Source organism: Lytechinus variegatus, chromosome 7 (assembly GCF_018143015.1).
Source record: "Lytechinus variegatus isolate NC3 chromosome 7, Lvar_3.0, whole genome shotgun sequence".
In the NCBI taxonomy this organism is placed as follows: domain Eukaryota; kingdom Metazoa; phylum Echinodermata; class Echinoidea; order Temnopleuroida; family Toxopneustidae; genus Lytechinus; species Lytechinus variegatus.
Window position 1 is genome coordinate 21,644,261 of NC_054746.1, and position 25,795 is coordinate 21,670,055.

A 25,795-nucleotide genomic window follows, 5' to 3' on the forward strand; every position below is an offset into this window, starting at 1 on the left:
GTGCCATCCTTTTAATAAGAAATACCGCGGACCTGCTGCCTATGTAGAATAAAGCAGTCTGGTTAAAATAGCTCAACCGGGCGTGTCAGAGAAACAGCGCGGTACACATCACGACAAAAGTGTGATAGACCGAGTGATCGAGAGAGAACTCAGGATCCCCTTTCTCCCGTACTGATCGAAGCACCCATCTGAGGGTGCAGTGCCCGCGGTGGAAGAGGTGGCTTGGCTCAAGCCACCATTGCCGAGAGAGCCCGTGAGGCTAGGCTGTGATGGATGACCGCCGGGCGGGGGAATCCCTAGCAGCAGCAAGTGTACGCCAGAGGGAGCTGGCGAAAAGTCTCTGTCATGATCATACGTGAAGGCGACAATCAAGAGATGTTCTAACGAACAGACATCGCCAGATATGATACCTCAACAGTACGTTCCCAACGGAATCGAATGAGGTAGCAACGGCCCTGTCCTATCAAGTTAGGGACGGAAACTGGCTAAGAGTGTCGATGTCCTCGCTTGAAGAAACAAGCGAAGGAGGGAGACTTGAGGAAAATAAACACAAAAATTTCCATCAGTCTGCGGTGAGAACCAGTTGTTTATGAAAAGGCCTGGTCTCTCAGGTGATCGTAAGAGCAAGCACCGCCGGCGCCGGTTGCGGCAGCGTGGAACAGTCCGATATCGGAGAATAAGGAGTTCCAAAAAGCTGCGGGGGGCGGCAAAAATGACGCCCTAAGCAGTGGGGGATGAGCATCTAAGTTTCTAAAAGAAGAACTCCAGTGAAGTAAATCACTTACATGGAGAGACTCATCCGCAGTCGGCCCGAGAAAAAGCGGGTCGTAGTGATTGTGGTTAGGTAGGCATAAGCATACATGCATCCACGGTTACATCATCCTCGGTCGTGCGGTGACCATGGCCACATGCATTGCATGGAGGGAGGATGAAAGCAGCATGCGAGGTGACTCGAGTGTGCCGAGTGAAAAAGCTTCTAAATAAGAAGACGATTCGACAAATGGGCACGGTAAGACATCCACCGTAGACCACTCCACACAAGGAGGAAACGGCGGAGACGCCCGCAAGCTTGACCCACATAGAGAGCAGTCTATAACATAGACTGTTAGAGCTCGACCGATGGTCTGAAGGCGTACTGTTTGGTGTAAACTCGCCGACCCGGTACGGTGGGTGTGCCCAGAAAATAGGCATAGAATGCCGACAGAGAAGTCTGGGGCTTTAAACAAGCTTGAACGCACGTACATAGCCAATAATCTCATGAGATGTACGGCGGTTTCTTTCCTCCGAGATGATGCTTACCCGACCGGGAAGGACTCGGGGAACAGCTGTGAATGTCAACAGGAGGGATATCTAGCATATGAAAAGCTGATTCCCTCCAGGTATTCGGTGCGGGTGCTTTCGGCGGTGTCCGGCTGGACGACCGGTGATGGCAGCTCGGGCAGGGCTCGAACGAGCCGCCCGAATACGAGACAATAGGTTAACATAATCATAATGCACCGGGTGGTGAAGGCGTAGCGATTACTAAGCACAGGAGAACTTTAAATCGCCGTGACATTCAGATCCGATATACATACTCATAAGTTCGGAGAGCTATGAGGTAGTGAGACATACCGCTGAGCGGTGATGGTGCTCATATCGGAGTCGCCCTCTCTTCAGCGGCGATCGCTGGAGGACGGGTGTCTGTACTAGCCCTGACTCTGGCCTTGCAAGGGTAGGAGCTAAGTAAGACAGGGCACCCTTACTTTCGAATAGAAAGTGAGGTTCAGGCCAGAAACCGACGGTCCCGTCGCCTGGGCGGACGGACCGCGGACGTGATAGGTTGCCCCCTCAAAGCAGCCAAACATTCTCACGAGAGAAGTGCGGCATGCGGTATGTAAGAGATTCTTACCTCCAATCTACGGGCCCGCTTAGGGGGTAGAATGGAGAGAGTTACCGCTGAAGGAGTCGTCGCCGTACGTGGGCTTGACGTAGAGGGCGAATTCGGGAGTAACTGCATAAAAAGGGGAATACCCATGCAGGTAACTCGCCGATGGCTCCCCGGAGTGCGGGTTGGCGAGAGAAGTCTCAATCCGCTCAATACCCGACGCCAGCAATAAGACCGCGGCGGTCTTATAATGACGGAGAACACGAGGATAAGAACCCGTAATGCTCGGGGACGCATAGATGCAGCCTGAACGGATGCAAAGTCCAGCCGTCGGTCACCGAGAGCTTGCCGACATATTGATGCTTGAAAGCCGTATGTCGGAAGCACCTGCATAGAAACGGGGGTCACCGTGTAGGTGAACAGCGTTTCAATAAATGCCCGGTGTGAGAGGACAGGTGATTGCTTGAGCCGCACAGTGCTTAGCAAGGCGGCTGAAGCTGATATGAAGCGTGGGTGAATTACCCGCACTGCTCATGGGAGTATGTGCGACGCCTGACCCACAAATATCGGGAGTCTGGTGACATAATGGAGGGCGATGCCCGTATGTCGATAACACCTGTGTATTAGCGGGGATTTCCCTTGCAGGTGCGTGAGCCGGCGAATCATGAAATCGCCGGTGACTCTCCGAGGTGCAAGATGGCGAATGTCTGCTTAACCTGCCCGGTGCTCGACACGGCGGTTTTAGCTGACAGGGAGCATGAGGATAAAGATCCGTGATGCTCGAGGGCGTTCTGTTGTAACATGAAGTTACGACGCATGGCCATCGGCACAAGAATCAGAAAGAAAGGTCTGCCCGCAAAGTGGGATTAGCGACCTAGACTTTCTTCTTGTTATTCCTCTTCTGTGCGGCCCCCGCCGGGGGGCAGAAGAGGGAACAATCATCGGGAGTCTGGCGACATAGTGGCGGGCGACGCCCGTATGTCGATAGCACCTGTGTATTAGCGGGGATTTCCCTTGCAGGTGCGTGGGCCGGCGAATCATATTGCCGGTGACTCTCCGAGGTGCGAGACGGCGACTGTCTGCTTGACCTGCCTGGTGCTCGACACGGCGGTTTTAGCTGACAGAGAGCATTAGGATGAAGATCCGTGGTGCTCGAGGGCGTTCTGTTGTAACATGAAGTTACGACGCCTGGCCGTCGGCACAAGAATCAGAAGGGAAGGTCTACCCGCACAGCGGGGTTAGCGACCTAGAATTTCTTCTTCTTCCTCTTCTATGCGGCCCCCGCCGGGGGGCAGAAGAGGGTATAATGATTGGGAGTCTGGTGACATAATGGCGGGCGACGCCCGTATGTCGATAGCACCTGTGTATTAGCGGGAATTTCCCTTGCAGGTGCGTGAGCCGGCGAAACATGATATTGCCGGTGACTCTCCGAGGTGTGTTGGATGGCCGGTGTCTGCTTGATCCGCTCGGTTGGTAGTACCGTCGGCTGAAGCAGGCAAGCCTGGGGGTAAAAACCCGCAGTGCTGGAGGGCACTCTAGATTAGCTTGAGAAGCTGAGAGGCCTGGCCATCAAAAGAATCAGAGGACAGACCGCCCGACGGAGCGGGGCTTACGTCTGTGGTTCTCCTCTTCTTCTTTTCTTCTTCTTCGGTTGCTCCGGCGCCGGAGCGGAAGAAGGGACAAGAGGCTGGGCTGCGCCTGTCTTCCTCTCCTTAGCTCTCCCACGGGGAGAGCTAGCCGAGCGAGAGGAGGCGTCGGCCGAATCTGACGGCGTCAGATTGAATTGAGAGTCCGACACGGTCGGACTCAGGTGCCTCTTCCGACTAGGGGCTGGTAGCCCTTTGCCGACGCTCCCTAGAGGGGTCTTACACGGCATCGAGCCTAGTCTTTGCCGGGTGGAGAGACCCGTGCTCTCCCCCCGGACTTTAGGTGACCCGATGGCCGGTGGGTCTGACAGCCCTAGAGGAGTCGCCGTTTTCTGTACTAGTGCGACGCTCCCCAATAAGGTTCAGGTTCCGGGACGGAAGCCTTGGCCATCACCGTGCGGGCACGTGGTCGCAAATCCACGGTTCCACCCTTATTAAGCGGGACACGTGAACGCGCGTCCACGGTTCCACCCCTTTGAGAGCCCACGGGGCTCTGACTCTGTTCTCGCTATCTATACTACCTGTGGTGGGGGATAAGACCCCGGTGTCGGGCCCCGAAACAGCAGCCGCCTGAGGCTCTTCAGAAAGAGAGTCCGAAAGGCTCATTATTGCCGTAGGGTGATCTAGTAGTAAGATAGAAAAAAAAAAGAGAAGCAAAGGGGGTAGGGGGGGAACAAACCCCAACCCAGAAGACAAGGACCTCAAAAAGCGGACTTTTGAGAGTCAAAAACGGATCTCACAAGGATGATACAAGGTAAAATCCCAGAACAAAGGAAACAGTAATAATTGAGAATTATTAAGAGACACTGTCCCTGAAGTCCGTTAGAAAAATTAATTATTTGATTATCACAACAAGAATCTGCTTCCGCCAAAATTCTGAAAAGAAGGAAGGGGGGAAGCATCTAAAAAGAAGAAAACACTAAGTTTTCTTCTTTTTTTTTTGTTGTTGTTTTGTTGTGTCCACCTGTTCAAAAGAAAAAAAATAATAATTTTTCTTGAGGTGAGGATCAGCTAAGGAAAAAAGGGGAGCAAGATTCCCTTTCTTTTTTTTTTTTTTTATAAACAAGAAGTTTAAGAAAAAAAAATTATAAGTCCAGAGACCGGTAGCTGACTTGAAAAGGAAGGGGGGAAAAACAAAGATAGCTTTCCCGAGAAGGAAGGCCGAGTCAAAGGCGACGAACGCTGACAGGAGACGGCTTCCTAAAAAAAATTCTAAGTATTCTTGTGAAGGAAAGAAAATATTTTTTTTTTTTTTTTATAATTAATTGAATAATTAATCAATTAATAAACACAAGAACAAAGGATTGATTGAAACAAAAGAACAATCAACTAACTCGAAACAAGAAACAAAGAACTTGAATCGAGGCAAAGGAGCAAGTCAAGAATTAAAAGAATCAATCAATCAATTAATTAATCAATTAACCAATTAATTCAATTAATAAATACAAGAGCAAAGGATTGATTGAAACAAAAGAACAATCAACTAACTCGAAACAAGAGACAAAGAACTTGAAACGAGGCTGGAATACGACGCTCCTAACGTCCTACAGAACCTATCTGTGGAGAAATAAATCAATTAAATTCACGACGAGTCGTATAAACGAAGAAGTCAGTGAATAAAAAGAATTAAAAGGATTAAAAAGGAGCGAAGACAACGCCCGAGCAGGAAGGCGCGGAGCTATGGGGCGCGGAGCTATGGGGCGGAGAGGTGAAGACAACCCGCCTGTGAGAAACGTATCTTTAAAAAAACAAACTCACGAAGAGGGACAAGAAACGTTAAAATAATATCACGGAAGCTCCGCGCGACGTGATAATCCTATAACAATCTTAGATGAGAGAAAATAAGATTGAAATAAGGGAAGAATTGCACAATAAAGTATCCAAACGGAAAACAGAAATGCAATTTTGAGAGTGTACTTAGCTTGCGACTGCACTCGACCGCAGGCGAAAGTAAAAGAGGAAATGGACGCCAAATTGCGCGACGATCTTGGGATAGTGCGTTGGTAGGGAGATGCAGCGCGCGCGCAGGAAAAATTGTGTACTCTATATTCGGCACGCAGGTTCATCGTAATGAACTAGCAAATCAAATGGGTATATCCCAGTTATTGATGTAAATAACCATCTTCATCTACTCTTAAGTATGAACCTGCCAAAAACAGACTCAAATCAAGATGTAGCTTCCTTCACTTGAATGAATCCCTTGATGGCTCTGCTCATAATCAAAGGGTCACCCTATTGTCCAACCACCTACAGTCTGTGGTCAACGCTCAATCTCTCCAGTGGACCTAGCGAATCGCTTCCCAGGTTCAAGTGAGGAATGTGTAGTGTATAGATTTTTTTTGACCATTTGTGCTCTAATAAATTTTATAACGAAAAAATAGCCAGTATGCCAATTTTTCTAAGGGTTTGTGAAATGTGGGAGAATTCAGCTAGAGACAATTTTGAGAATATTTTGAGCAATTTGACCTAGAAATCTGACAACATAATGATTTAGGGGTAAAGTTTTTAAGAACTTGACATGCAACATCTGTTTGCTGAATTGAATTACCCCCAACTTCTAACTCCAAGGTGGCTGCCAATTTAAGGGTCACAAATGATTCCATTTTGATAGAGAGTTGTTCAAAATATTTATTTGGGGGTTTTAAAGTCAACAAATCAAAATTGGGGCCCTGTTGTACAAAGAGTTGCGATTGATCTGCACTATGGAAAGCCAGCAAAATCAGCATATGAAATGTATGTTTGTTCAAAAAGATTTCTAGATATGAATGTATATCTGTAAAGTCATAAATTTCTTAACAATATTGTGTGATTTCCTTTGTTTACAAAGGACATTGTGCAAATTTTTCATAGAAAAAAATTATGACACTGATGAATTTCCATAGAGTTACTATTGACTGGATCAATCGTAACTCTTTGTACAACAGGGCCCATTTACATTTGACACACTGACCTTGCCTTTAAAACGAATGGCGGTCAGTAGTAATTAAAAATGGGTGATGGGTTTGAATATGGCGTTCCTCAGGGTTTTGTACTGGGACCTATACTTTTTTCTCGGTATTTATTACCACTTGGGGACACTTTGAGGCAGAATAATGTTGAATTTGATTTCTTTAGTTCCCAAATCTCCAACTAGTTTTCACAATGCTATTGTATTCAGGAAATTAATGTATCAATGATAAGAAATAAAGTTAAGCCTGCTCTTGAATGAACAAAAAGTCCTAGACATAGACACTATTTACCTGCCCATGTTCATTTGTTAATTGGTAATTCTGAACCTGCTGAATCTGTTAGAATTATTCTAGGTGTTGAACTTAATTCGTCATTAACGAGTAAGCAAGTAAATTCGCTTTGTAAAACCCAAAACTCCCATTCATACAAACATGGAGCTACCATGATACAATAATGGTCGGAAAGATATTGACGGATGATGCTTGCCATCATGCTGTTCAATCACTGGTGTTCAGGCGCCTAGATATAGTCAAAACATCACATTCAGAATCGAGCAGTCGGTACCATTACAACAGCAAGAAAGTATGATCATATTTCCTTTGTTCAAAGAGCTTCACTTGCTACTGGTCAAAAACAGAATCATAGAAAAATTGCTTTGTTTACTTGTCTATTAATTGCTTTGTTTACTTGTCTATTAATAACTTGACAACACAATACATTTCATGCTGGGTTTTTTCCATACCCTATTCTATCCCCAACTTGGGTAAACAGTGCACAAGTTTCACTGGTCCCAGTATTCAAAATCAGTTCATGTCCTTCTGTACAATTATTTTTTTAATTTTATATATAACACCCACTTTATATATTGTAAGCACTTGAAGAGTAGAATTATTCATTTTTATAACAGTAAATGAAATAATATAGCCTAGGACTTGTATAGTGCTCCTGTATTACCCTGGCTAAGCTAGTCTACCTCATCCGCTGCTCACAACTTCCTTCAAGTATCCATTTACCTCACCTGGGTTGCAGTACAATATGGATAATTTTCTTGTTTTTAAAAGGAAAACACACCCCGGCTGGGAATCGAACCCATGTCCCTCAGAAAGAAAGAGGCTTAACCACTAGACCACGACGCCCCCACAATGTTAAGCTATATTGGAAAGTGCTTTGAGCATGTTTACATGAAGAACTTGCTATAAATGTTCAAATGTATGTATTTATGTTAAAGGACAAGTCCACCCCAACACAAAATTAAGTTTAATAAAAAGAGAAAAATCCAATATCGTCAAAATCGGATGTAAAACATGAAAGTTATATTTTCGCTTAATTTCACAAAAAAGATACTGGCATTTTCTGGTCGGTATGTAAATTAGAAGTCTTATGATGTTATCTACTCACTATGTCTTTTGCATTTTATTATGTGAAATATGATTTTTGATCCTATTTTCTCCTCATTCTCATGTCTAATACAAAGTTTTATTCCTCCATGAACACATGTAATTAGCATTGTTTAATACTATATGGTTCAGTCAAGTTGGCCCTTATTGTCAAATCTGTATAAAATGAAATATTGTATATTAAAACAATAAAAAACAAAAGAAATAGTGAGAGACATCATCGACTGTCTCATTTGCTTATTACTGAGTTGTGCATATCACTGTTATGTGAAAAATAAGCAAAATTTAAAATGCCACAACTTTCTTCTTTTACATGAAATTTTCAGCGTTATGCTAGTATGATTTTTCTTTATTCAAATCAACATTTATCGGAGTTGGACTTGACCTTTAATATAAAGCTGTTAAAGATAATAAATATAACTCTAAAGTTTATTTGGCAAATTGACATAATCCTGGCCTTCTATTGGATACAACTGACCTTTTGAGGATACAAGGTAAAATTCTTCCATGTGTTAATGTAGACTGAATGTGGGACTTTCATGAAAAACCCATTCATTTAATAATAGAATCCTGAGGGTTTTTTTTATTACCTCAAAAGACCCTTAACCTTCACCTTGTGACATGATATATAATTAACTTGAAAATTAATAAACCTAAGTAAAGTTTTTGATGTTGATACCACAGTACAGTCAAAGTTCATTGACCAGAACTTTAACCTGAAACTCCTGCACAATGATCAGTGATGGTTGAATACCAATATGCACTCTCAAAGTTTTGCCTTATCAGAAACTTGATGAGATTCAATGATGATAATACAACATGGCCAAATATTGGCGATCGTAAAAGACCTACGACCTTGATCATATGACCTGAAACTTGAACTTTATGATTAATGATAAGGATTATGTCAATTGGATTATAAATTGAAAATGGCCCGAGGGAGTATTTTTACATTAACAAGCATATGGATGTTGAGCACCCTAACATTATGGGAAATGAAAGGAAAATCAGAAGTTTTTATCAACTTTGTGATTTTTGAGAAAAATCAGCTGTTTGGGGGGGGGGTTGCAACATTCATATTTATATTTATATTAAATGCAAGTTTTACCAAGGCAACAGTAATTATTTTCTTTCAAATGAACTCATGCAGACCACTTACCGTATGTTTTGTTCAATATTAAACGAATGGTTCAAAATTTACGCAAGTAGATTGTGATTTTTATGGTATTTTCCATTATTATCTCCCCCATGTTATTCGGTTGCCATGGCAATGGCTTAAGATGGTATTTATACATTTAGCAACAAGCATATATAGATATAGCATCTTGTAATTAGAGGAAACGAAAGAAAATTCAGATTCTGTATTATTTTTTAAAAAAATATATACTTTTCTGAGAAAAATAAACTGTTACCATGGCAATGGCCATTTGCAATATTCTAATTTATCTTTTAATTCAAACATTGTCAAGACAACATCAATTCCTATCATTCCAATAAACTCCTGCAGAATAGTTTTGTGTAGTTTTTGTTCTAAATGAGTGGGAAAAACCCAACGCATGTAGATTAGGTCACTTTTATTGTATTTCTCGCCATTATCTTTTTAACCATGTTATTAATTTTTTTACCAAATAAGGTATTATTTGGTTGCCATGGCAATGTAATGAGAGTGTATTTATACATTTAGCAAAAATCACTCCTATGTTTATACACCGTAAACGCATGGAAAATGAAACAAAAAAAAAACAGATTCTACAACTTTAAATCAATTTTTGTTTTACTTTTCTGGAGGAAAAATGAGCCGTTACCATGGCAACGGGCCAGTTGGAACTATTTTGATGATCTTAAATATTTCTGAATTTCATTTGTATTTAATTGGAACCTTGATTTCAATCTATTTTCTAATTTTTATCATGTTTATCTACCATTTACAGGGGTATACATGCTATTTTTGAGAAATTAATCCGTTGCCATGGCAACGGTCAAAGACGGCATTTATAAATTTGGCAACAAGCAGATTCATGTTCAGCACCCTCAAAATAGGGGAAATAGCACAAAAAATCAGATTCTACAGAAAATTTTTGGTAACCTTTAATATTATGACGAGGAGCTGTGTACTAAATGGTCAAATTCACTGCAAACCATTTTCCCCCGATAAATTATGTCATTCATACACAGAATACACATAGAATGATTTGCACGTAATTGCTACTAGAGCAGATACTGTGTACATGTATGTAGCCAGCCACACAACCAACATGGTAAATTCTTTACTGGCTACGTGAACGAAGCTTGGCTAAACTCTGGCAGAAATCTCTCACAGAACTGTCAAAATTCACGGTTCATACTCATGAGAGGCTCTTATAATGTTCATATTTCCTAAAAATTGGAGTAACTCAGTCATTTGTAAGCAGTAAAAGGATAAATTTTCACTTCTGTTTGGTTCAAACAGATCGGGTTTCGAGTGATATCGTCTGAATACATATTAGCACCACACATGCATTATTTATGTGTGTGTTTATACACTTGGTTTCTGACTTTTTTGCGTAGCTATTTTAATTGAGCCAAAAAGAAATTGATAAATTATTTATGATGATAGTTTTTGCTTTCTTCCTCTGTTTTCTTCCTATCTTTCTTTCCTTCTTTCTTTTCAATCTTTTTTTGTTTTCTTCCCTTTCTTCTTTCATTTTTTTGTTACTGTCTTTCTTTTTTATTTCCCCTTTTTTCTTTAATTTGTTCTTTCCTTTTAAAAAATATTTTCTCTTTTTCTTTCTTTTCTTCTTTCTTTCCTTCTTTCTTTCCTTCCTTCTTTCTTTCTTTCCTTCCTTCTTTCTTTCCTTCTTTCTTTCCTTCTTTCTTTCCTTCTTTCCTTCCTTCCTTTCTTTCCTTCTTTCTTTCCTTCTTTCTTTCCTTCTTTCTTTCTTTCTTTCTTTCTTCCTTCTTCCTTTCTTCCTTCCTTTCTTTTTGATATTTTCTTTCTTTAATTCTTGATTCCATCCATCCTTTATTCTTCTCTTCTTCCTTTCTTTCCTTCCTTTTACCCTTTTATTTCCTTCATTCTTCGTTACTTTCTTTGTTTCTTTCTTCCTCCCACCCATCATTTATTTACCTTTTTTATTTCTTCTTTTCTTTGTCTCTCAGTCTTTCTTTTTTTCTTTCTTTCATCTATTCTTTTACCTTTTCTTTTTTTATATTGCTTGCTTCTTTCCTTCCTTCCTTCCTTCCTTCCTTCCCTTCCTTCCTTCCTTTATTTATTTCTTTCCTTCTATCTATCATTTTACCTTTTCTTTATTTCTTCCTTAATTCCTTTCTTCCTTTCAATCCTTCCTTCCTCTCTTTCTTTCTTTTGTCCTTCTTTCCATCTCTCCTTAACCCTTTCTTTTTTGTTGCTTCTTCTTTCTTTCCTTTACTACTTTCTGGATTTGTTCTTTCTTTCTGTATTGCTTGCTTCATTTCTTTCCTTCATTTCTTTTTTCTTTTCTTTCTTTTTTTTTTTCCTTTTTTCTTTTTTTCTTATTTTTGTTCCTTCTTTATTCCTTCCTTCCTTTCCTTCTTTATTTTTCTTTTTTCCTTCCTTCACATCTATCCTTTCTTTACCTTTTCTTTTTTTACTTCCTTCCTTTTTTATTCTTTCTTTTTTTCCCTCCCTTTCCTTCCTTTCTCTTATTCTTTCTTTCTTTTCCTTCCTTTCTTTCTTTTTTTTCTTTCCTTCTTCGTTTCTGTCTTGCTTTCTTTTTGTCCTTCATTCCTTCATTTTATTTGGGGGGGGGGTAACGAAAGGCTAGAAAAATAAACTTGCGCCTTTTTTGAATGTTTTCTTTATTTTTTGGGACCAGTAGATTTTAGGTTCGGACCAGTAAAAATTTGAAAAACTGGGTATCTACTGGTCCGACATGAATAGGTTGGACCAGTAGAAAAAATGGGTTAGTGTGGAGCCCTGTGTTATGGCTCAGTTAAGTTGGTCCTTAATGTCAAAATTGGTGAAAACTGAAATATTGTATAATTCAAACAATGAAAAAAAACAAAATAGTGAGTGATGGACATCATCGACTCTCTCATTTGCATGTCACTGAGTTGTGCATATAACTGTTTTGTGAAAAATGAGCATAACTTTAAAATGTCATAACTTTCTTATTTTTCATCCGATTTTGATGAAATTTTCAGCATTGTGATTGTTTGATTTTTCTCTATTTATTCAAATCAAAATTTTTCTGGGGTGGGCTTTTTATGTGATTATGTCAAAATAATTCATTTCACTCAAAAATTTTTCCCAATCTGCTTCACTTTTTATTCTTTCTTAAAAAAAATTAAGGTTTCATTATCCGGTATATGAATGAGTGCATTCTTTTGTAAAAGATCTACTTTTTCAAGCTCAACTGCAAATTGTAAAGTAGTCTGTTCTTTTTATTACAACCACGGATTGGTTATAAAGAACTATTAAAAATCGAGACTGACAAAGTTGAACTCCATAGAGCCATAACAAAAAGCAATTTTCTTGACAACCACTTAACTCTATGTATTATAGTTGAATCATAAAAATCATCTTTATTCATCTTATGAAACTAAAGTGTCATAAATCCTGGTAACAATACAAAGAACACTGACACTCAGACACTACAACTCCATCAGGCAAGATATCAACAACTCGTCAACCCCTGGATGGGGTTTTAAGAACCTTTTTTCTTGTTCTTCTCATTTGATATCTGTTTGATCTGACTTTAAAAATGTTTCATCCATATAAATTATAAACTATCTATAGCCTAATGTATCTTTGAATTTTATGGCACACTCCCAGCATCGTGAGTTTCAAAATACACACCTGCATACATTACAGTGGCGGCAGATGCAAGCACTAAAATTGCAGCACTTTTATACTCTGACAAGAGGGACAAATGCTGAAACCATGCCCCTTCAAACTAAAATTGCAGCACTTTAATACTCTGACACCAGGGACAAATGCTGAAACCATGCCCCCTTCAAACTCTTGATAAATTTGGCTTCTACAGCATGAACAGATTACAATTGCTGGTCTATTTTGTTACACAGTAGATTCATTTTTTCCCCTTTTGATCATTTTATTTCATTCCCTTTTCTTTATTGGACCCCTGTACATGTAGGTGTGGTGCTTAGGGAACATGCCCCCATTCCTTCCTCCACCAGACACTCTGTACACAACTGTCTATTAAAACAAAATGTTTTTATGCCATGTTTATTATGTTCCAAGAAAGCTGATTATTATGTTTTTGGGGGGATATAATGTCAGTCTCAGATTTGGCTAAACTGTTGAAAATTCCTGGCAGTAGTAATGTTTCTGACTCCATTACTGCATTCATTCACATCTCATGTCCCATCTCAGCTTTAATACAGGAAGGTATTCCATAGTACATGCATCCCCTCTCAGCCGAATGTCATACCACATGCATGAATTTCTTAAAGGGGAAGTTCACCCTGAAGAAAACTTTCTTGTAAAAATAGCAGAAAAAATAGTAAAAAATATTGGTGAAGGTTTGAGGAAAATCCGTTAAAGAGTAAGAAAGTTATTAGAGTTCAAAGTTTTGGATTTGTGACGTCATAAACGAGCAGCTGTCCCATGTGTTATGTAATATAAAATGTATAAATTTCAAATTTTGTATGATTCCTGATGACTTAATTTTGTTTTCTTTTCATGATCGGGTGTGAAACGATTTGTCTATTGATATACAAATGTTACAGTGAAAACCATTTTCAATTATCTGAGGAAATGACATTTCATTGATTTTTTACCATTCGCTATGTAGGAATGCATATGACGTCACAAATCAAATAATTGAAATTCTAATAACTTTTTAATTATTTGATGAATTTTTCTCAAACCTTCGGCAATATTTTTCATTAATTTTTCTGCTATTTTTACAATAAACTTTTTGTCAGGGTGAACTTCCCCTTTAATGAGCTGGCAATCTTAGCAAGGATCTTTGAAAAGTCAGATTTAGTATCAACCTTTTGGGTGGTAGGTAGAAGATTTTGAAAAATAATGTTTTACAAAATAATTATCCAGTTTATCCTTATAAATCATTTTCAGATTACAGTCAAACTGGTAATGGATTATTTTCAATATAGTTCACGGATACTGACAAAATCTAACAAACAGCCAGCATTTCTTCCACTTAACAAATACCAACTACAATAATGATGATCTGTGTAAAACTTGCCACTTGCCAGTCATCAAATACACTGTTTATTAATTATTCAGATGGAGTGAGGGTTATAAAAATATTCCATGGCCTATAAACTGTAATGGTTTTCTTTTTCGCTTTTCCCAACTCTCGACCACAGCACTCTCTTATCCTACGCCCAGAACTTGGAGTTTATTATTTTCATAACTTTGATATTTCAACTTACTCTCTTTATATCTAAAGAGCACTAAAAAGTAGTAAAAAAAAAAAAAAACAGTAGTCTGAAAATGCTCATGAGCAATAGTAGGACCATTACACAAGAGCTAGACAGAAACAGGATTTTTTTCAGGGGGGGGGGGGGAGTAGAGGTGGATTACAAGAAAGTTCAATATCATTTTTGGTTATTTCACACCTGCATTATAACAAAAATGCCTGTATAACATGATGACAATTTGGCCTACAAATTATAAATATCAGAGCACCCATTCTGTGCAGTATAAGATCATGCTTCTCACTGATTGCCTAGCTCTGTAAGAAGGACTAATGATCCTTCAGGTGAGGACAGGACTTCGTTCTGCTGGCCTGTTTATTCAAGAGCCCACTCCCCATCTTAAAACATATGGTGATAGTTGCTTCTTTTATTTTGAATTCTCTACTACATATTTCCATATATATGCACACTCTTCTTGTCTCACACAAGCAAGTCCAGTAATTGGCTTCACGATGCAAATATCCATGTGACCCTTTCTCTGCAAAACTTCTCATTAATTTGAAAAGTACCCACAATTTTATTTTCTTTCAGGAAAAATAAGAGTACTTTGTTTTCACTCAAGCAACATACCTGGTATTTTCTGATCTTGGTAAAATTTCTTATGAAGAATATATAATTTATTTGTGACCCTGGCAGATGTGAATGCACCAACTGTAACTCTTCACTACCTTTAATTTAGATGGGTTGAGATAGTGACTATTAACTTTTTAACCTCTAACTAGATCACAGAGCCACTCTTAAGCAATTGCATTCCACATCTATCAAATTTGTATAGTTAATGCATGTACATGTAAATGTACTTTGCAGGCCTATATTCCTATATCAAGTTACTTGCAAGTTATTTGGCTTATGTTTTGAAGTTTATAAGGGAAGGCCTATGATAAAGATATAATAAGAGGATAACACAAAATGTGACCAAGGAATTGATATAACTATCATGGAGTAATGGAGTCAGTTTATCTCATTTTAGATATTTTCATTGAAATAAAAATAAAACATGCAGTTAGATTTTCATTTAAAAAAATAAATATATGGTATCATCATGAAAATATGTGTAATGTTGATCTAGCAGATATTTGCTCTATAAGCAAAGCTTCTGCCTTTACAATTTCTCTAATAGATGCTTTAAATTTACCATGGTGTTTGAGGATTAGAACATTGCTAAAAAGGTTAGGGTTCATGTGTGGAATTTGAGATTGAGTGAGGAAGGTTTTAGTATATTAAATTGGCTTTTTGATGTGTAGACTCTCCATGGCAACGAATTCCACTGAATAAGATGTCATGAAATCAATACTAACAAAGACATACCTTTGCTGTTCTCCACCATCTTCTAGAATCTGATCAATTTTGACTTGTGTTTTCTGATCTCCACTGGATTTCTTGAGTTGAGTGAGTTGTGACCTTATATAGTACCAGATCTCTGTTACCCCGTTATCAATTTTCCTTCGTATCTTTTCATAGGCAAGGGAAGGCTCAGATCCACAGTACTGTGAATTTGAATTTGAATCTGAAAAAGAAGATCATTACAAAATAAATCATTACTCTGCCTCCCTTCATACTCATATCATTCTCATGTATAAAGGCAGTCTGGGTATGTGCTGCCGTTAAGACCCCTTTTTTATATCTCTTGCCAGCCATTCCAAAGCATATGATATTCACCCTTTTTTCACTGACCAACCAACCCTTTCTCCCCCAATCTTTAAGCCCCCCAATCAGGCATCATTTCTCAAGTACTCCACTTCATGGTTTAATTAAATCATGCAGGTAGAAATGATTAAATCAGGTTACCAAGCATCCCCATTTGCAGGGGGTCATCTATTAATTAGTTCTAAAGGTTTCCAATTCCAATTTCCAATTTGTCTTATGCCAATTCGTCCAATTGCCAACTCATCTACTATCATTTGGTCTACCATCAGTTCGTCCACTCACCACATGGTCTATTGCCATTCCGTCTAATAACCAGCTGGTCCAATAGCCATTTAGTCCACATAACATTTGGTCTAATTGGACTAAGTGTTAAATTGTGCAAAATGAATTAAAACAAAATGGATATTAGACCAACTGGTTATGAGACAAAATGGTCATATGCGAAATGGTGATTAGACGAAGTGATGATTGGACCAAATGGTTAATGGACCAAAAACACAATTATCGCTGTAGAATACTAATATCATGTATTTATCTGTGTTGTACTGTTCATCAAATTGGCACTGTAAGGGTAATAAACTGGCAAGCTGTAGTACCTTCCTCAGACAAAAATTGTTATTTTTAAATCAACTTATCACACACACAAAATGCACAGCAAACAGATGAATTATTTTTTCAGACAACAAATTTATGATGAGTAGTGGTGTGATTGGCAAAAATCTTATCAAACTATAAAGTGAGAGTTACTTAGACATTAGAAAAATATTGGTGAAGGTGTGACTAGAGTCTATCAAGATCTTCTTTTTCAAGATTTGAATTTGTGATGTTACATAGGAATGATAGGATAACCCATATTATAATATTAATTCCATAAATTCAAACATTTTGATGATTCACGATGACTCAAATTCATATATAAGCAGGTATGATATCTCTTATAAATGGTGAAATGAATGCACTGCATTAAAGTAAAATTATTCTCAATATTCTAAGAAAGTTGTTGATTTTCTTTAATATATGAATGAAAACTGCAAGTGTTTGCACTGTGAAGTTAGGTCACAAAATTAAAACTTTTTAATAATCCATAGTTCTCTGGTAATCCAAAATAATGAACTATTGCAAAACCTTCATGAACTATGTTTTTCTATTTTTCTGCATATTTTATTAAAAAAACTTCAAGTTCACACCAAGTTGAACTTCCCCTTAATATTTTTCAAAGCTGTTCAAAATATAGAGCATATGGATTGTACAGCCTGCTTCCCACTTTATGTCAAGTGTTTGTACTTATAAAATATCAAATTACCAGCTTCAAATCCTCAAGGATCAGCTTAAAATCAGACAATCAGGGAATTCATGAAAGCCGCACGTCCAACTTTCATGACATTTCATACAGTAAATCTGTGATGCTAACGCTTTGCAAAGGGCTGTTGCAAGGACCTCAAGCAATAGTCTGCAGACACAGACCCAATTAGCACTGTAAATCGATAAGGGTCAAGAAAGAAGGCTATCATGAGTTCCATCTTGTTGTATTACTTTAGCCTGAATTTTGGTTTGGGCAAGCTTCAGTGTGTTATTGAATTCAGGCCTAGTAGTCTAAAAATAAAGACCGCCTTTGGGGGCAGAAAACTGAAACTAATCTGGAAAGAGCTATGGATGCATGACTGTACACTAATCCATTTCCTCATGCTAAAATCTAAGGATTATTCAAAAAGTGTAGCCATTGTTTAATCAACCTATACTAAAAATACAACATTTTGCCATTTTGTTTGCCCTTAATGGAAGGAAAAAAAAACAAATGTTGTTGAATTTTTTAAATATTTTAATATCAATCCCTGGATTTTCCATTGTTACTTGAGAGTTACTTGATTTGATTGTAATTCATAAACTACAAAGAAAATGAGTAATACTTCCTTATTTTTCAGTTATGAAACTTAGATTTCTTGAAATTTGGGTTGATATTGTAGACTGAAATAAATATACAATATGGGGGATAAGATCGCAATCTGGTGAAAACACAAGATTATTTTTCTGGAAACTATGCCAATGTATAATACAAGAGAAGTTATAGTTGACCATTTTTCTTAAAATGCCTTTGTGCTCCATTTCAAATCAATTGGTCTGAATGTGTAAAAGATGGAGTCATAGGGCAGTGAATAATGTAGTCTGCAGGCACAGACCCTGATTGAACGAGATACATTTACATCTCAAGTGCTATTTGCCTGATATTTTGTGTTTAACCATGTACCTACTACACAGGTCCATGGTTTAAGAGTTTCAATGGCATAATGACATGAAGAACATGTGATTTAAGAGTGCATTTATACTTCATTTAGTGCATAAAAGTGCACTGATCAACCTCACTCATTGATAAACTCTGCAACTGAGATTCCCAGGAGTCACCAATCTTCACAGCAATATGAAAGTTAACATAGTCCCTATTCTCATTACAATCCTAAAACCAGTTTAGTGGAAAATGGTTCAGAAAACCAGTTTAGAAGATTACTTTGCTAGCGTTCCCATCTGATCACCCATTAGTGGTTTTCAAAACCACATCAGGTAAAAGAAACGGTCTTCTTGCTCCGGGAACGATGTCAGTGGGGTCACATGTTTCAGGCAAAATTTTAAACCACAGCATATATTCTACACACAGTGCGTGGAGTAGTGCATCCAACATATTTGAAGATCATTTCCTAGAAAGGCTGTGTCCTAACGCATAAACTAGTTTAACGAGGCAAATTGGTCTTGAAAACCACATCAAGAGGTGATTTTTCAAACTGGTACTTACATTTACATGTACATGTATAAGATCGTTTCCAAGACCGCTTTGAGCGTTTCCATAACACATTTAAATAGTTTCTACTAAACTAGTTTTAGGACTTTAATGAGAATGGGTCAATAAGTATTCATTTATCATGGGACACCAAAACTCAGCAACATTTTATTATACTAAAGTGTTCACTATTCAGACAAGGTGAAACAATCACCCCTCTTTACACGAATGCAAGAAAAACACATTTTGCCACTGAAACATTAAACATTTTCTGCTGTGCAGACAAACAAATTACATAATGATTTAATTCATAATCAAGAAATCATAAAACATGCTGTCATGAGTTAACATGTTTCTTATCTGCCATAGTATTGAAATTTTTTAATGCTTTTTGATTTCTAAAAGAACTGGATTGGTCCACATTTTTCTCACCTTATAGTGAAAAAGATTTTTTTTTTCAACACTATATTTGATGCCTAAAAATCCTACTGACATTGCAGACAAAATTATGTTGACGCAATTTGTTATGGAACTTTGTTGCTGAGCATTTTCAATTCTTATCTGAATAAGCTTTAGTTCCAAGATCCAGGCCTCCATGAATATACATGTACTTTACAGTGGTATACACGTACTACTCTTTGCTTGGAGGCACACAAATCACACAAACACAATACAAACCTATGTATTTCATCCAAAGATATCTTTGAAAATGTAGACAAATGAGATATGAGGACAATTGATTTAAACCATATTTTACAATGTCAATCTATTAATTGAATATAAATTGTAGGTATTCTACCAGGGTAAGAATTTATTATTCTAGATTTCACCCCCCCCCCCATCTCCCTCTCCTCGCTTATAACTACTTGCATCTTGTTCACAGCCCATATTCCTTTTTCTTCATTCCCCACCTGTGTATTCCGTTTTAAATCAATATTCCTGTATTTGTGTATTTGAGGGAGATGCTGCAATGACAGACTGAATGTTTGATTTGACTATGAAGCATTTACAGTACATTAAAATAATGAGTATCATCATCCCTCTTTACCAACTACAGGGACAGGAAAATCTAGATAATTAATACATGATAAATGTACACGAACATTGGATTAAAAAATATGAATCAAATAACCTAACATTTCATCTAAAATGAACAGTCAAGGATATACATGTATGGTTATCCATTTGAATGAATTACAGTATGAGCCTTAAAAGTATAATAATGACTGATAACAGGTAATAAAGTAATTTTTTCTAATAAAAAAAAATGGAACAGAAAAAAACAATTTTGTACAATGTAATACTAACCTGATCCCTGTTCCTGTTGCCTCGTATCCTGAATTTTTCCTTTATTTTCTCTTTCCATTCTTGAAATAATTTGTTCTGCATCTTTTAATTTGCTTCTCCAGTAATCTCCTCCTTCATTAGCACCATTATTAGATGAACTAGCGACCAGGTCTCTGAAAATTTATCAAAGTTGAAATAACTTGAATAACTTAATTTTTGTCTTAAAAAGTTGACCTTACATCTGAGGAAATTAAATGTTGCCATCTAAGGGGGATTTGTGAGTGAATTTTGTTGTTTTGGTCAATAAACCATGTGAATATGACTTTAATATTCAAGTGAAATTGGACTTGTGGTAGCGATCACAAAACACACAATGAAAGAATCCAAGAAAATGACCATTCAAGTCTTTGAATACTTTCTTTGGAAAAAAGTTGGTATTTGCAGCCTACATGCACAGACCCTGATTTAAATTGTAAATTAACAAATAGTTTTGAAACAAGACAAATGTAACTTGTTGAAATGCCACACAATTTGCACTTCAATTCCATCCCTGATAGTATTAAAATTCACTTAAGAGTGTTTTGACAAGCAGGTTTGTATCCACAAGCTAACTAATCAATCAATAAAGCATATAATTCTCTTACTAGATTGTTTTCCTGAAGCTATAGCTACATGCTTTGTTGGTGGTTTTCAACATACCAAGCTATCAACTACATGTAGTTTTGATTATATTTAACAATGTTTGGCTTGCTAGGGGGCTGTAACAGATTGTAATTTATTATTTTCTATGTATTGTTATGCTTAACTGAATAATGGATTTATCTTTTACTATGATCAGAGTGCCCACAGGATCTAGACCTATGATATGATAATAATGCACTTTGACTTTGATTTTCTTTCGAACAGTAGCGTACGCAGGGGGGGGTACCAGGTGTTCAACCCCCCCCTCTAAAAAAATATTGAAGACCTTTTTTTTGTCAAATTTTCTTGGGGTACAAAACGACCTAAAATTTGTGGTGAAGACCCTTTTTTTTAAGGGGGAGGGGAGGGGTTATCAACATTTCATTCAGCTTGAACCCCCTCTCATAAATCCTGCATATGCTACTGCTTTCAAATTATTACTCTCTGCTGCGACTACTGCTTTAATTGGACAACAAATTCATTCAATCGTTCATTATTGGCTTTAATTGTATTACACATGGAATTATGGTAGCTGCAATACATCGGAGAAGAGTGGGAAAGAGCAGGAAAAGGGAGATTGATGTACAAAACAAAAGCTAGATTCTCACTTTAATTCTTGAGTATGTTTCTTCAGTTCTTCATACTGCTGCCTGACATTGATTAGCTCCTTGGCAAGATTCTCTATCTCTGCAGATTTGATACGTCTTTCTTCCCCAGACTCCATAGAAGGGAAGAAAGACGTTGTGAGGTATATCAGACTGCCCAACCAGGCTAGCCCGATGATCATCCCAACCTTGTATGGGGTCCGCATGGTTGACACCTCCTAGCCTCTTGCACTTCTTGTCAGGCAACTGGTTGAATCTCACTCTTGAGTTCAGAGCTGCAATAGAAAAAAAAAGAATAGATTTGTTTATTCAGAAAATAGTCTCATACCAGAAATATCATGGATTTGAGCAGTGGAGAATCACTTGTAGTATCATTCTTAGAGGGTCTATTTCTAAAGACTACAGTACCTGACAAATACATTTGGCGCAAATATTCACTACTTTTGGCTCAAATATTCACTTCTGAATGATACGTGCCATATAAGCTAAAACACCAACAACAACATACTTGAATGTATTCTGGGTGCCGTATAAGCTAAAACACCAACAACAACATACTTGAATGTATTCTGGGTAGGGAATAGGGGACAGTGTGAACAGTTAAGAATTTGAGCTGATTAATTTTGTCAATGATGATGTCACATCTCCACTTGTTCTTTTGTATTTTATTATATGAAATTAGGTTTATTCAAATTTTATCCTCCAAGAACTAGAAAAATTGGATTGACAACTGATTTAGCACATTAGATATTTATTGTTGCAACTTATTTCATTACAAGGGAGACATATTATTCACACAAGTATGAAATAATGACAAAAATATGATTTTATGTAATAACATAAGAAAACGGAAAGTGGAGATGTGACATCATCAGCCCACCTAATGAATATTCATGATGAGTGTTTTCACAAAATATTGCTAAACTTTAAACTTCAATTAGTTTATTTTTTTGTTATCCGATTTTGATGAAATTTTCAGCATTTTGCTCAGTGAATTCTACTCTATGTATTAAGTAAGACGATATAAATATATTCAGCCCGGACAATCCCTTTAATCTAAATTGTGGACTAGATAATATAACGGATACTGCCTGGTCTATCTGTCTGATAAACAACATTTTCAATTCCCCTCCAAAGCTATATTTTTCACTCAGGAGAATATTTTCCCTCATAGCTGTGTGCTTCAGGGAAAGTATAATTCCTTGGGAAAGTACATCTCCATCAGGGATATGAATGTTGAACTTAGGCATAACATTCATTTGTAAATACAAGGGAACTTACACGTGTCCACCTTGACGCGTACTGAAAGCTAATGTCACTACCTACAATCTTATTTGTTCACCTGCACAAATGATCACATTTCATATTCGACTACCATTAGTGTTTGTTTGAATTAGCAGGCAAGCAGGAGAATGAGTATTGATTCTATTCATACTTGACATCAATAACAAAAAGCAAGTGGAGGCTAGGTGTAGGGGCCATTTAGCCCCAGAATTGAAATTGCTAAGTACCGAAAATGAAAATCTGCCCATGATGACAGTGCATTATAAAATACACTGCGTTGCATCATTCTTCTGTGGTCAGTGCAACATAATGATGGTCTCAATCAAGATCAACTTGGAATGTACATACTACATGTCTATTAAATGGGTACTACAGGCTGAAATTTATGTGATTTGATCAGATAAATAAATTCACACTTGTAAACAAAATACTGAAAATTTAATCAAAATTGGAAGAAGAAAATCAGTTTTTAGCACTACATGTATTTCGAGGAAATAGTTCTACAGTATGCGTGTCGACACGAATATGAATGAACTGATGATGACATCTCCTCATTTTATATTTCTTTTGTATCTTATTACATGAAACTATGTTTATTTAAATTTTGCCTTACATGAAACTAAAATGCTGTTAACCACTGAAAGTGACTTAATAAATTACAAATTTTGCTGAAACTTATTTTTTTAACTTTTGTTTTAATGCACATGTATATATGTTGATTTCATGTAATAAAATAAAGAAAAGGTAAGAGGTATCATCAGCCCACCTATTGCATATTCATGACATACAGTACCTATTTTCACAAATTGTCAAATTTCAAAATTCAATTCATGATTTTTTATCAGACTTTGATGAAATTTTCAACATTTGCTGTGTGCTTCAGGCAAGTTTATTCTATCATCTTCAGAGTACAGTTATCATCAGACTTACTCATGTATTTGTCATCATCAACTTATTTCTAATCATCTTCAATGAATATATGAGCTGTACATCCTTGTACATGTATCTCATCGTCTTCATTTAAGACTGGTTGAAAGTAAATGTGCAATATTGATCCAACCCTAACATAACACTACATGTAGATTTCCCACCTGTAGGCAGAGTGGTTGCAGTGAACAAGTGAGTTCAGTGGTATAATTATTGTCAAGTCTGCTGAACCTGCTGCACGCTGGCGCCCGGCCACACATCGGAGCAATTACATACACTCTAGGGTCTCTACATGTAAGTCTAGACTGTTCAAAACTATCAGCTCATATTCGCTAAAATCTACTTAGGCCAGAGTCATATTATTATGTAAACCGGTGTTTGACAGCTCTAATTTGATCAAACATCGATTAATCAAATTTTGAAGGCTAGAAAATCTAGTCAATTGTTGTGCTCCACCATGCACGCACTATAAGACGTCCACTGTACCGTTATGCATTGAGGGGAATAGCATTGTATGATTAGATGACAGAGCAAACATCGTTTGTATTTTCCATGACAACAAAAAACAAAAGGGACCCATGCAGAATTCTTTCCAAAATGTCTACAACAATGATATCTGTAAATGACAACTTATCCGTTTGAAATAAAATAATATGAAAGACATGAATTATGTAGTCGATCCCAACAGCTCTCGGTAAACTCACAGTTAAAGACCCTGAACACACACACTACACTGCCTCAGCCCAAGCTTGGTACCGTACACTCAGTCTCTGGAGATGTACTGTAGTTGCATTCAAATTAAGCTCCAAATTGATGGGAATAAATATCATAACTTTTTTCTGGATGGTCATTTGAATTGGTATTTTTTGCTGATATTACGATTGTGAGGATTTTTTGTGGAATATGAGTTATGACGATGTTAGAGAATTAATTCTGACAAATGATTGATAATCCATTTATAGATGCAAGTGCAGAGCACCCGATCGAATATAATACAGGCAGCGTAGCTCAGTCGATTAGAGCGCATATTTCAGACAAGATCGTAGATCTCAACGTGAGGAGTTCAAGTCCCGCTCATGCCGAAAAGCATCTAACAAAAAAAGTCTGATGCTATAGCGTGCCTCACCACTGTATTCAGTGCAGGTGTGAATGCAGTTGGAAAACACTCCGTCCATCGGAAAGGACGCAAATGTTGGTCCTGTGTATAGGAGAGTCACAACTTACGCACGTTAAAACCAATACACTATGCGTCAAAGGGTAGGGAATTCATCCCGTGTATTACAGCTGCTGGTCTCGGCAAAATTCAAGTCAAGTACCCGATGCGTTTATGCAAAGGAGGGCCCTGCATCGTATAGCCTACATCCAGATACAGAAAACAAATTATGTCTCACATCTTCTTCTTCCTGTAAAGTAGACTGCCATTGGCATATTATCGTACTTGTTGTGCTTGTCAAGTGCCAAGATGAATAGTGCGAGTAAAAATCTCTACAGAACTATGTGTGGCTAAAAACAGAAGAGGTCTTAATTGAGCCTCCTTTGCTAATTGCTGCACCTCCTGATTCTATGTAAGGGAGGTGCTGTGAACTATCTTTGCTGGGAGTGAGTTCAAGCTCTAAATTTATGATTATTTGATGCGAATATTGTTAAATCATTATGATTTAATAATTTTTATGGCCATACTAAAAATAGTGGTAATGTGGATGTCAGCAAAGTTATGTTACATGTATGTCAGGGCTCGAATTAAGAGATCAGAGGGGCAAGGCCATTTTTGAAAAGGGCATATTCAGCTTTGGGCATAGTGACCTTGGATACCCCAACATTTCAAGGGCATCAAGGCCTTTCTAAAGGGCATGAAGGCCACTTTTAAAGGGCAGCCAATTCTGGTCAAATGGTCACCAAGGCCAATTTAAAAAAAAGAAAGAAAGACATAAAAATATATGGCACTTCATTATCAGAATAGATCTAGGCCCAGCTGTCAGCGCAGACTCCTGGGGGGGCCACTTTCATTGATGAGTGGATACCATGCGCGACCCCAAAAACATGTAAAAACACGTAAGAACACGTAATGTCTTTTTCACGATAGGGGAAGTTACATACGTAACGTAATAAGGGTGTCAAAAACACAAAAATAATGAAAAAAGGGTATCTATTTTGCTAGGAAAATTACGTGTTTAGGGTCGAATTTGCGGGGATGATAAAAAAAAATTAAATGTTTTATAAAGGATGTCCTTTTTGCCCCAACACTACGTGTTTAGAGTCCGATTTGCGCGAGGTGTAGAAGGTGGGGTCGTACTAAACCAAATAAGGTAAAGCCG

At 37.7% G+C, this 25,795-nt stretch overlaps 1 protein-coding gene across 2 annotated transcripts in view; it reads right to left on the minus strand.

Annotated features, from left to right (window-relative positions):
• LOC121418739 (alpha-(1,6)-fucosyltransferase-like) overlaps nucleotides 1-25,795 on the minus strand; it is a 62,660-nt gene that overhangs the window by 33,678 nt on the left and 3,187 nt on the right. Inside the window, exons 2-4 of one of the 2 annotated variants that reach the window (XM_041612815.1) lie at nucleotides 21,273-21,544; nucleotides 20,005-20,156; nucleotides 15,588-15,786 (exon numbers count right to left, since the gene is read on the minus strand). In XM_041612815.1, the coding sequence (XP_041468749.1) occupies nucleotides 15,588-15,786; nucleotides 20,005-20,156; nucleotides 21,273-21,475 (554 nt within the window). In that variant the 5' untranslated portion in view covers nucleotides 21,476-21,544. Of the gene's footprint in view, nucleotides 1-15,587; nucleotides 15,787-19,374; nucleotides 19,398-20,004; nucleotides 20,157-21,272; nucleotides 21,545-25,795 lie in introns of those variants that run through there. The other variant, XM_041612816.1, reaches the window with a different exon arrangement.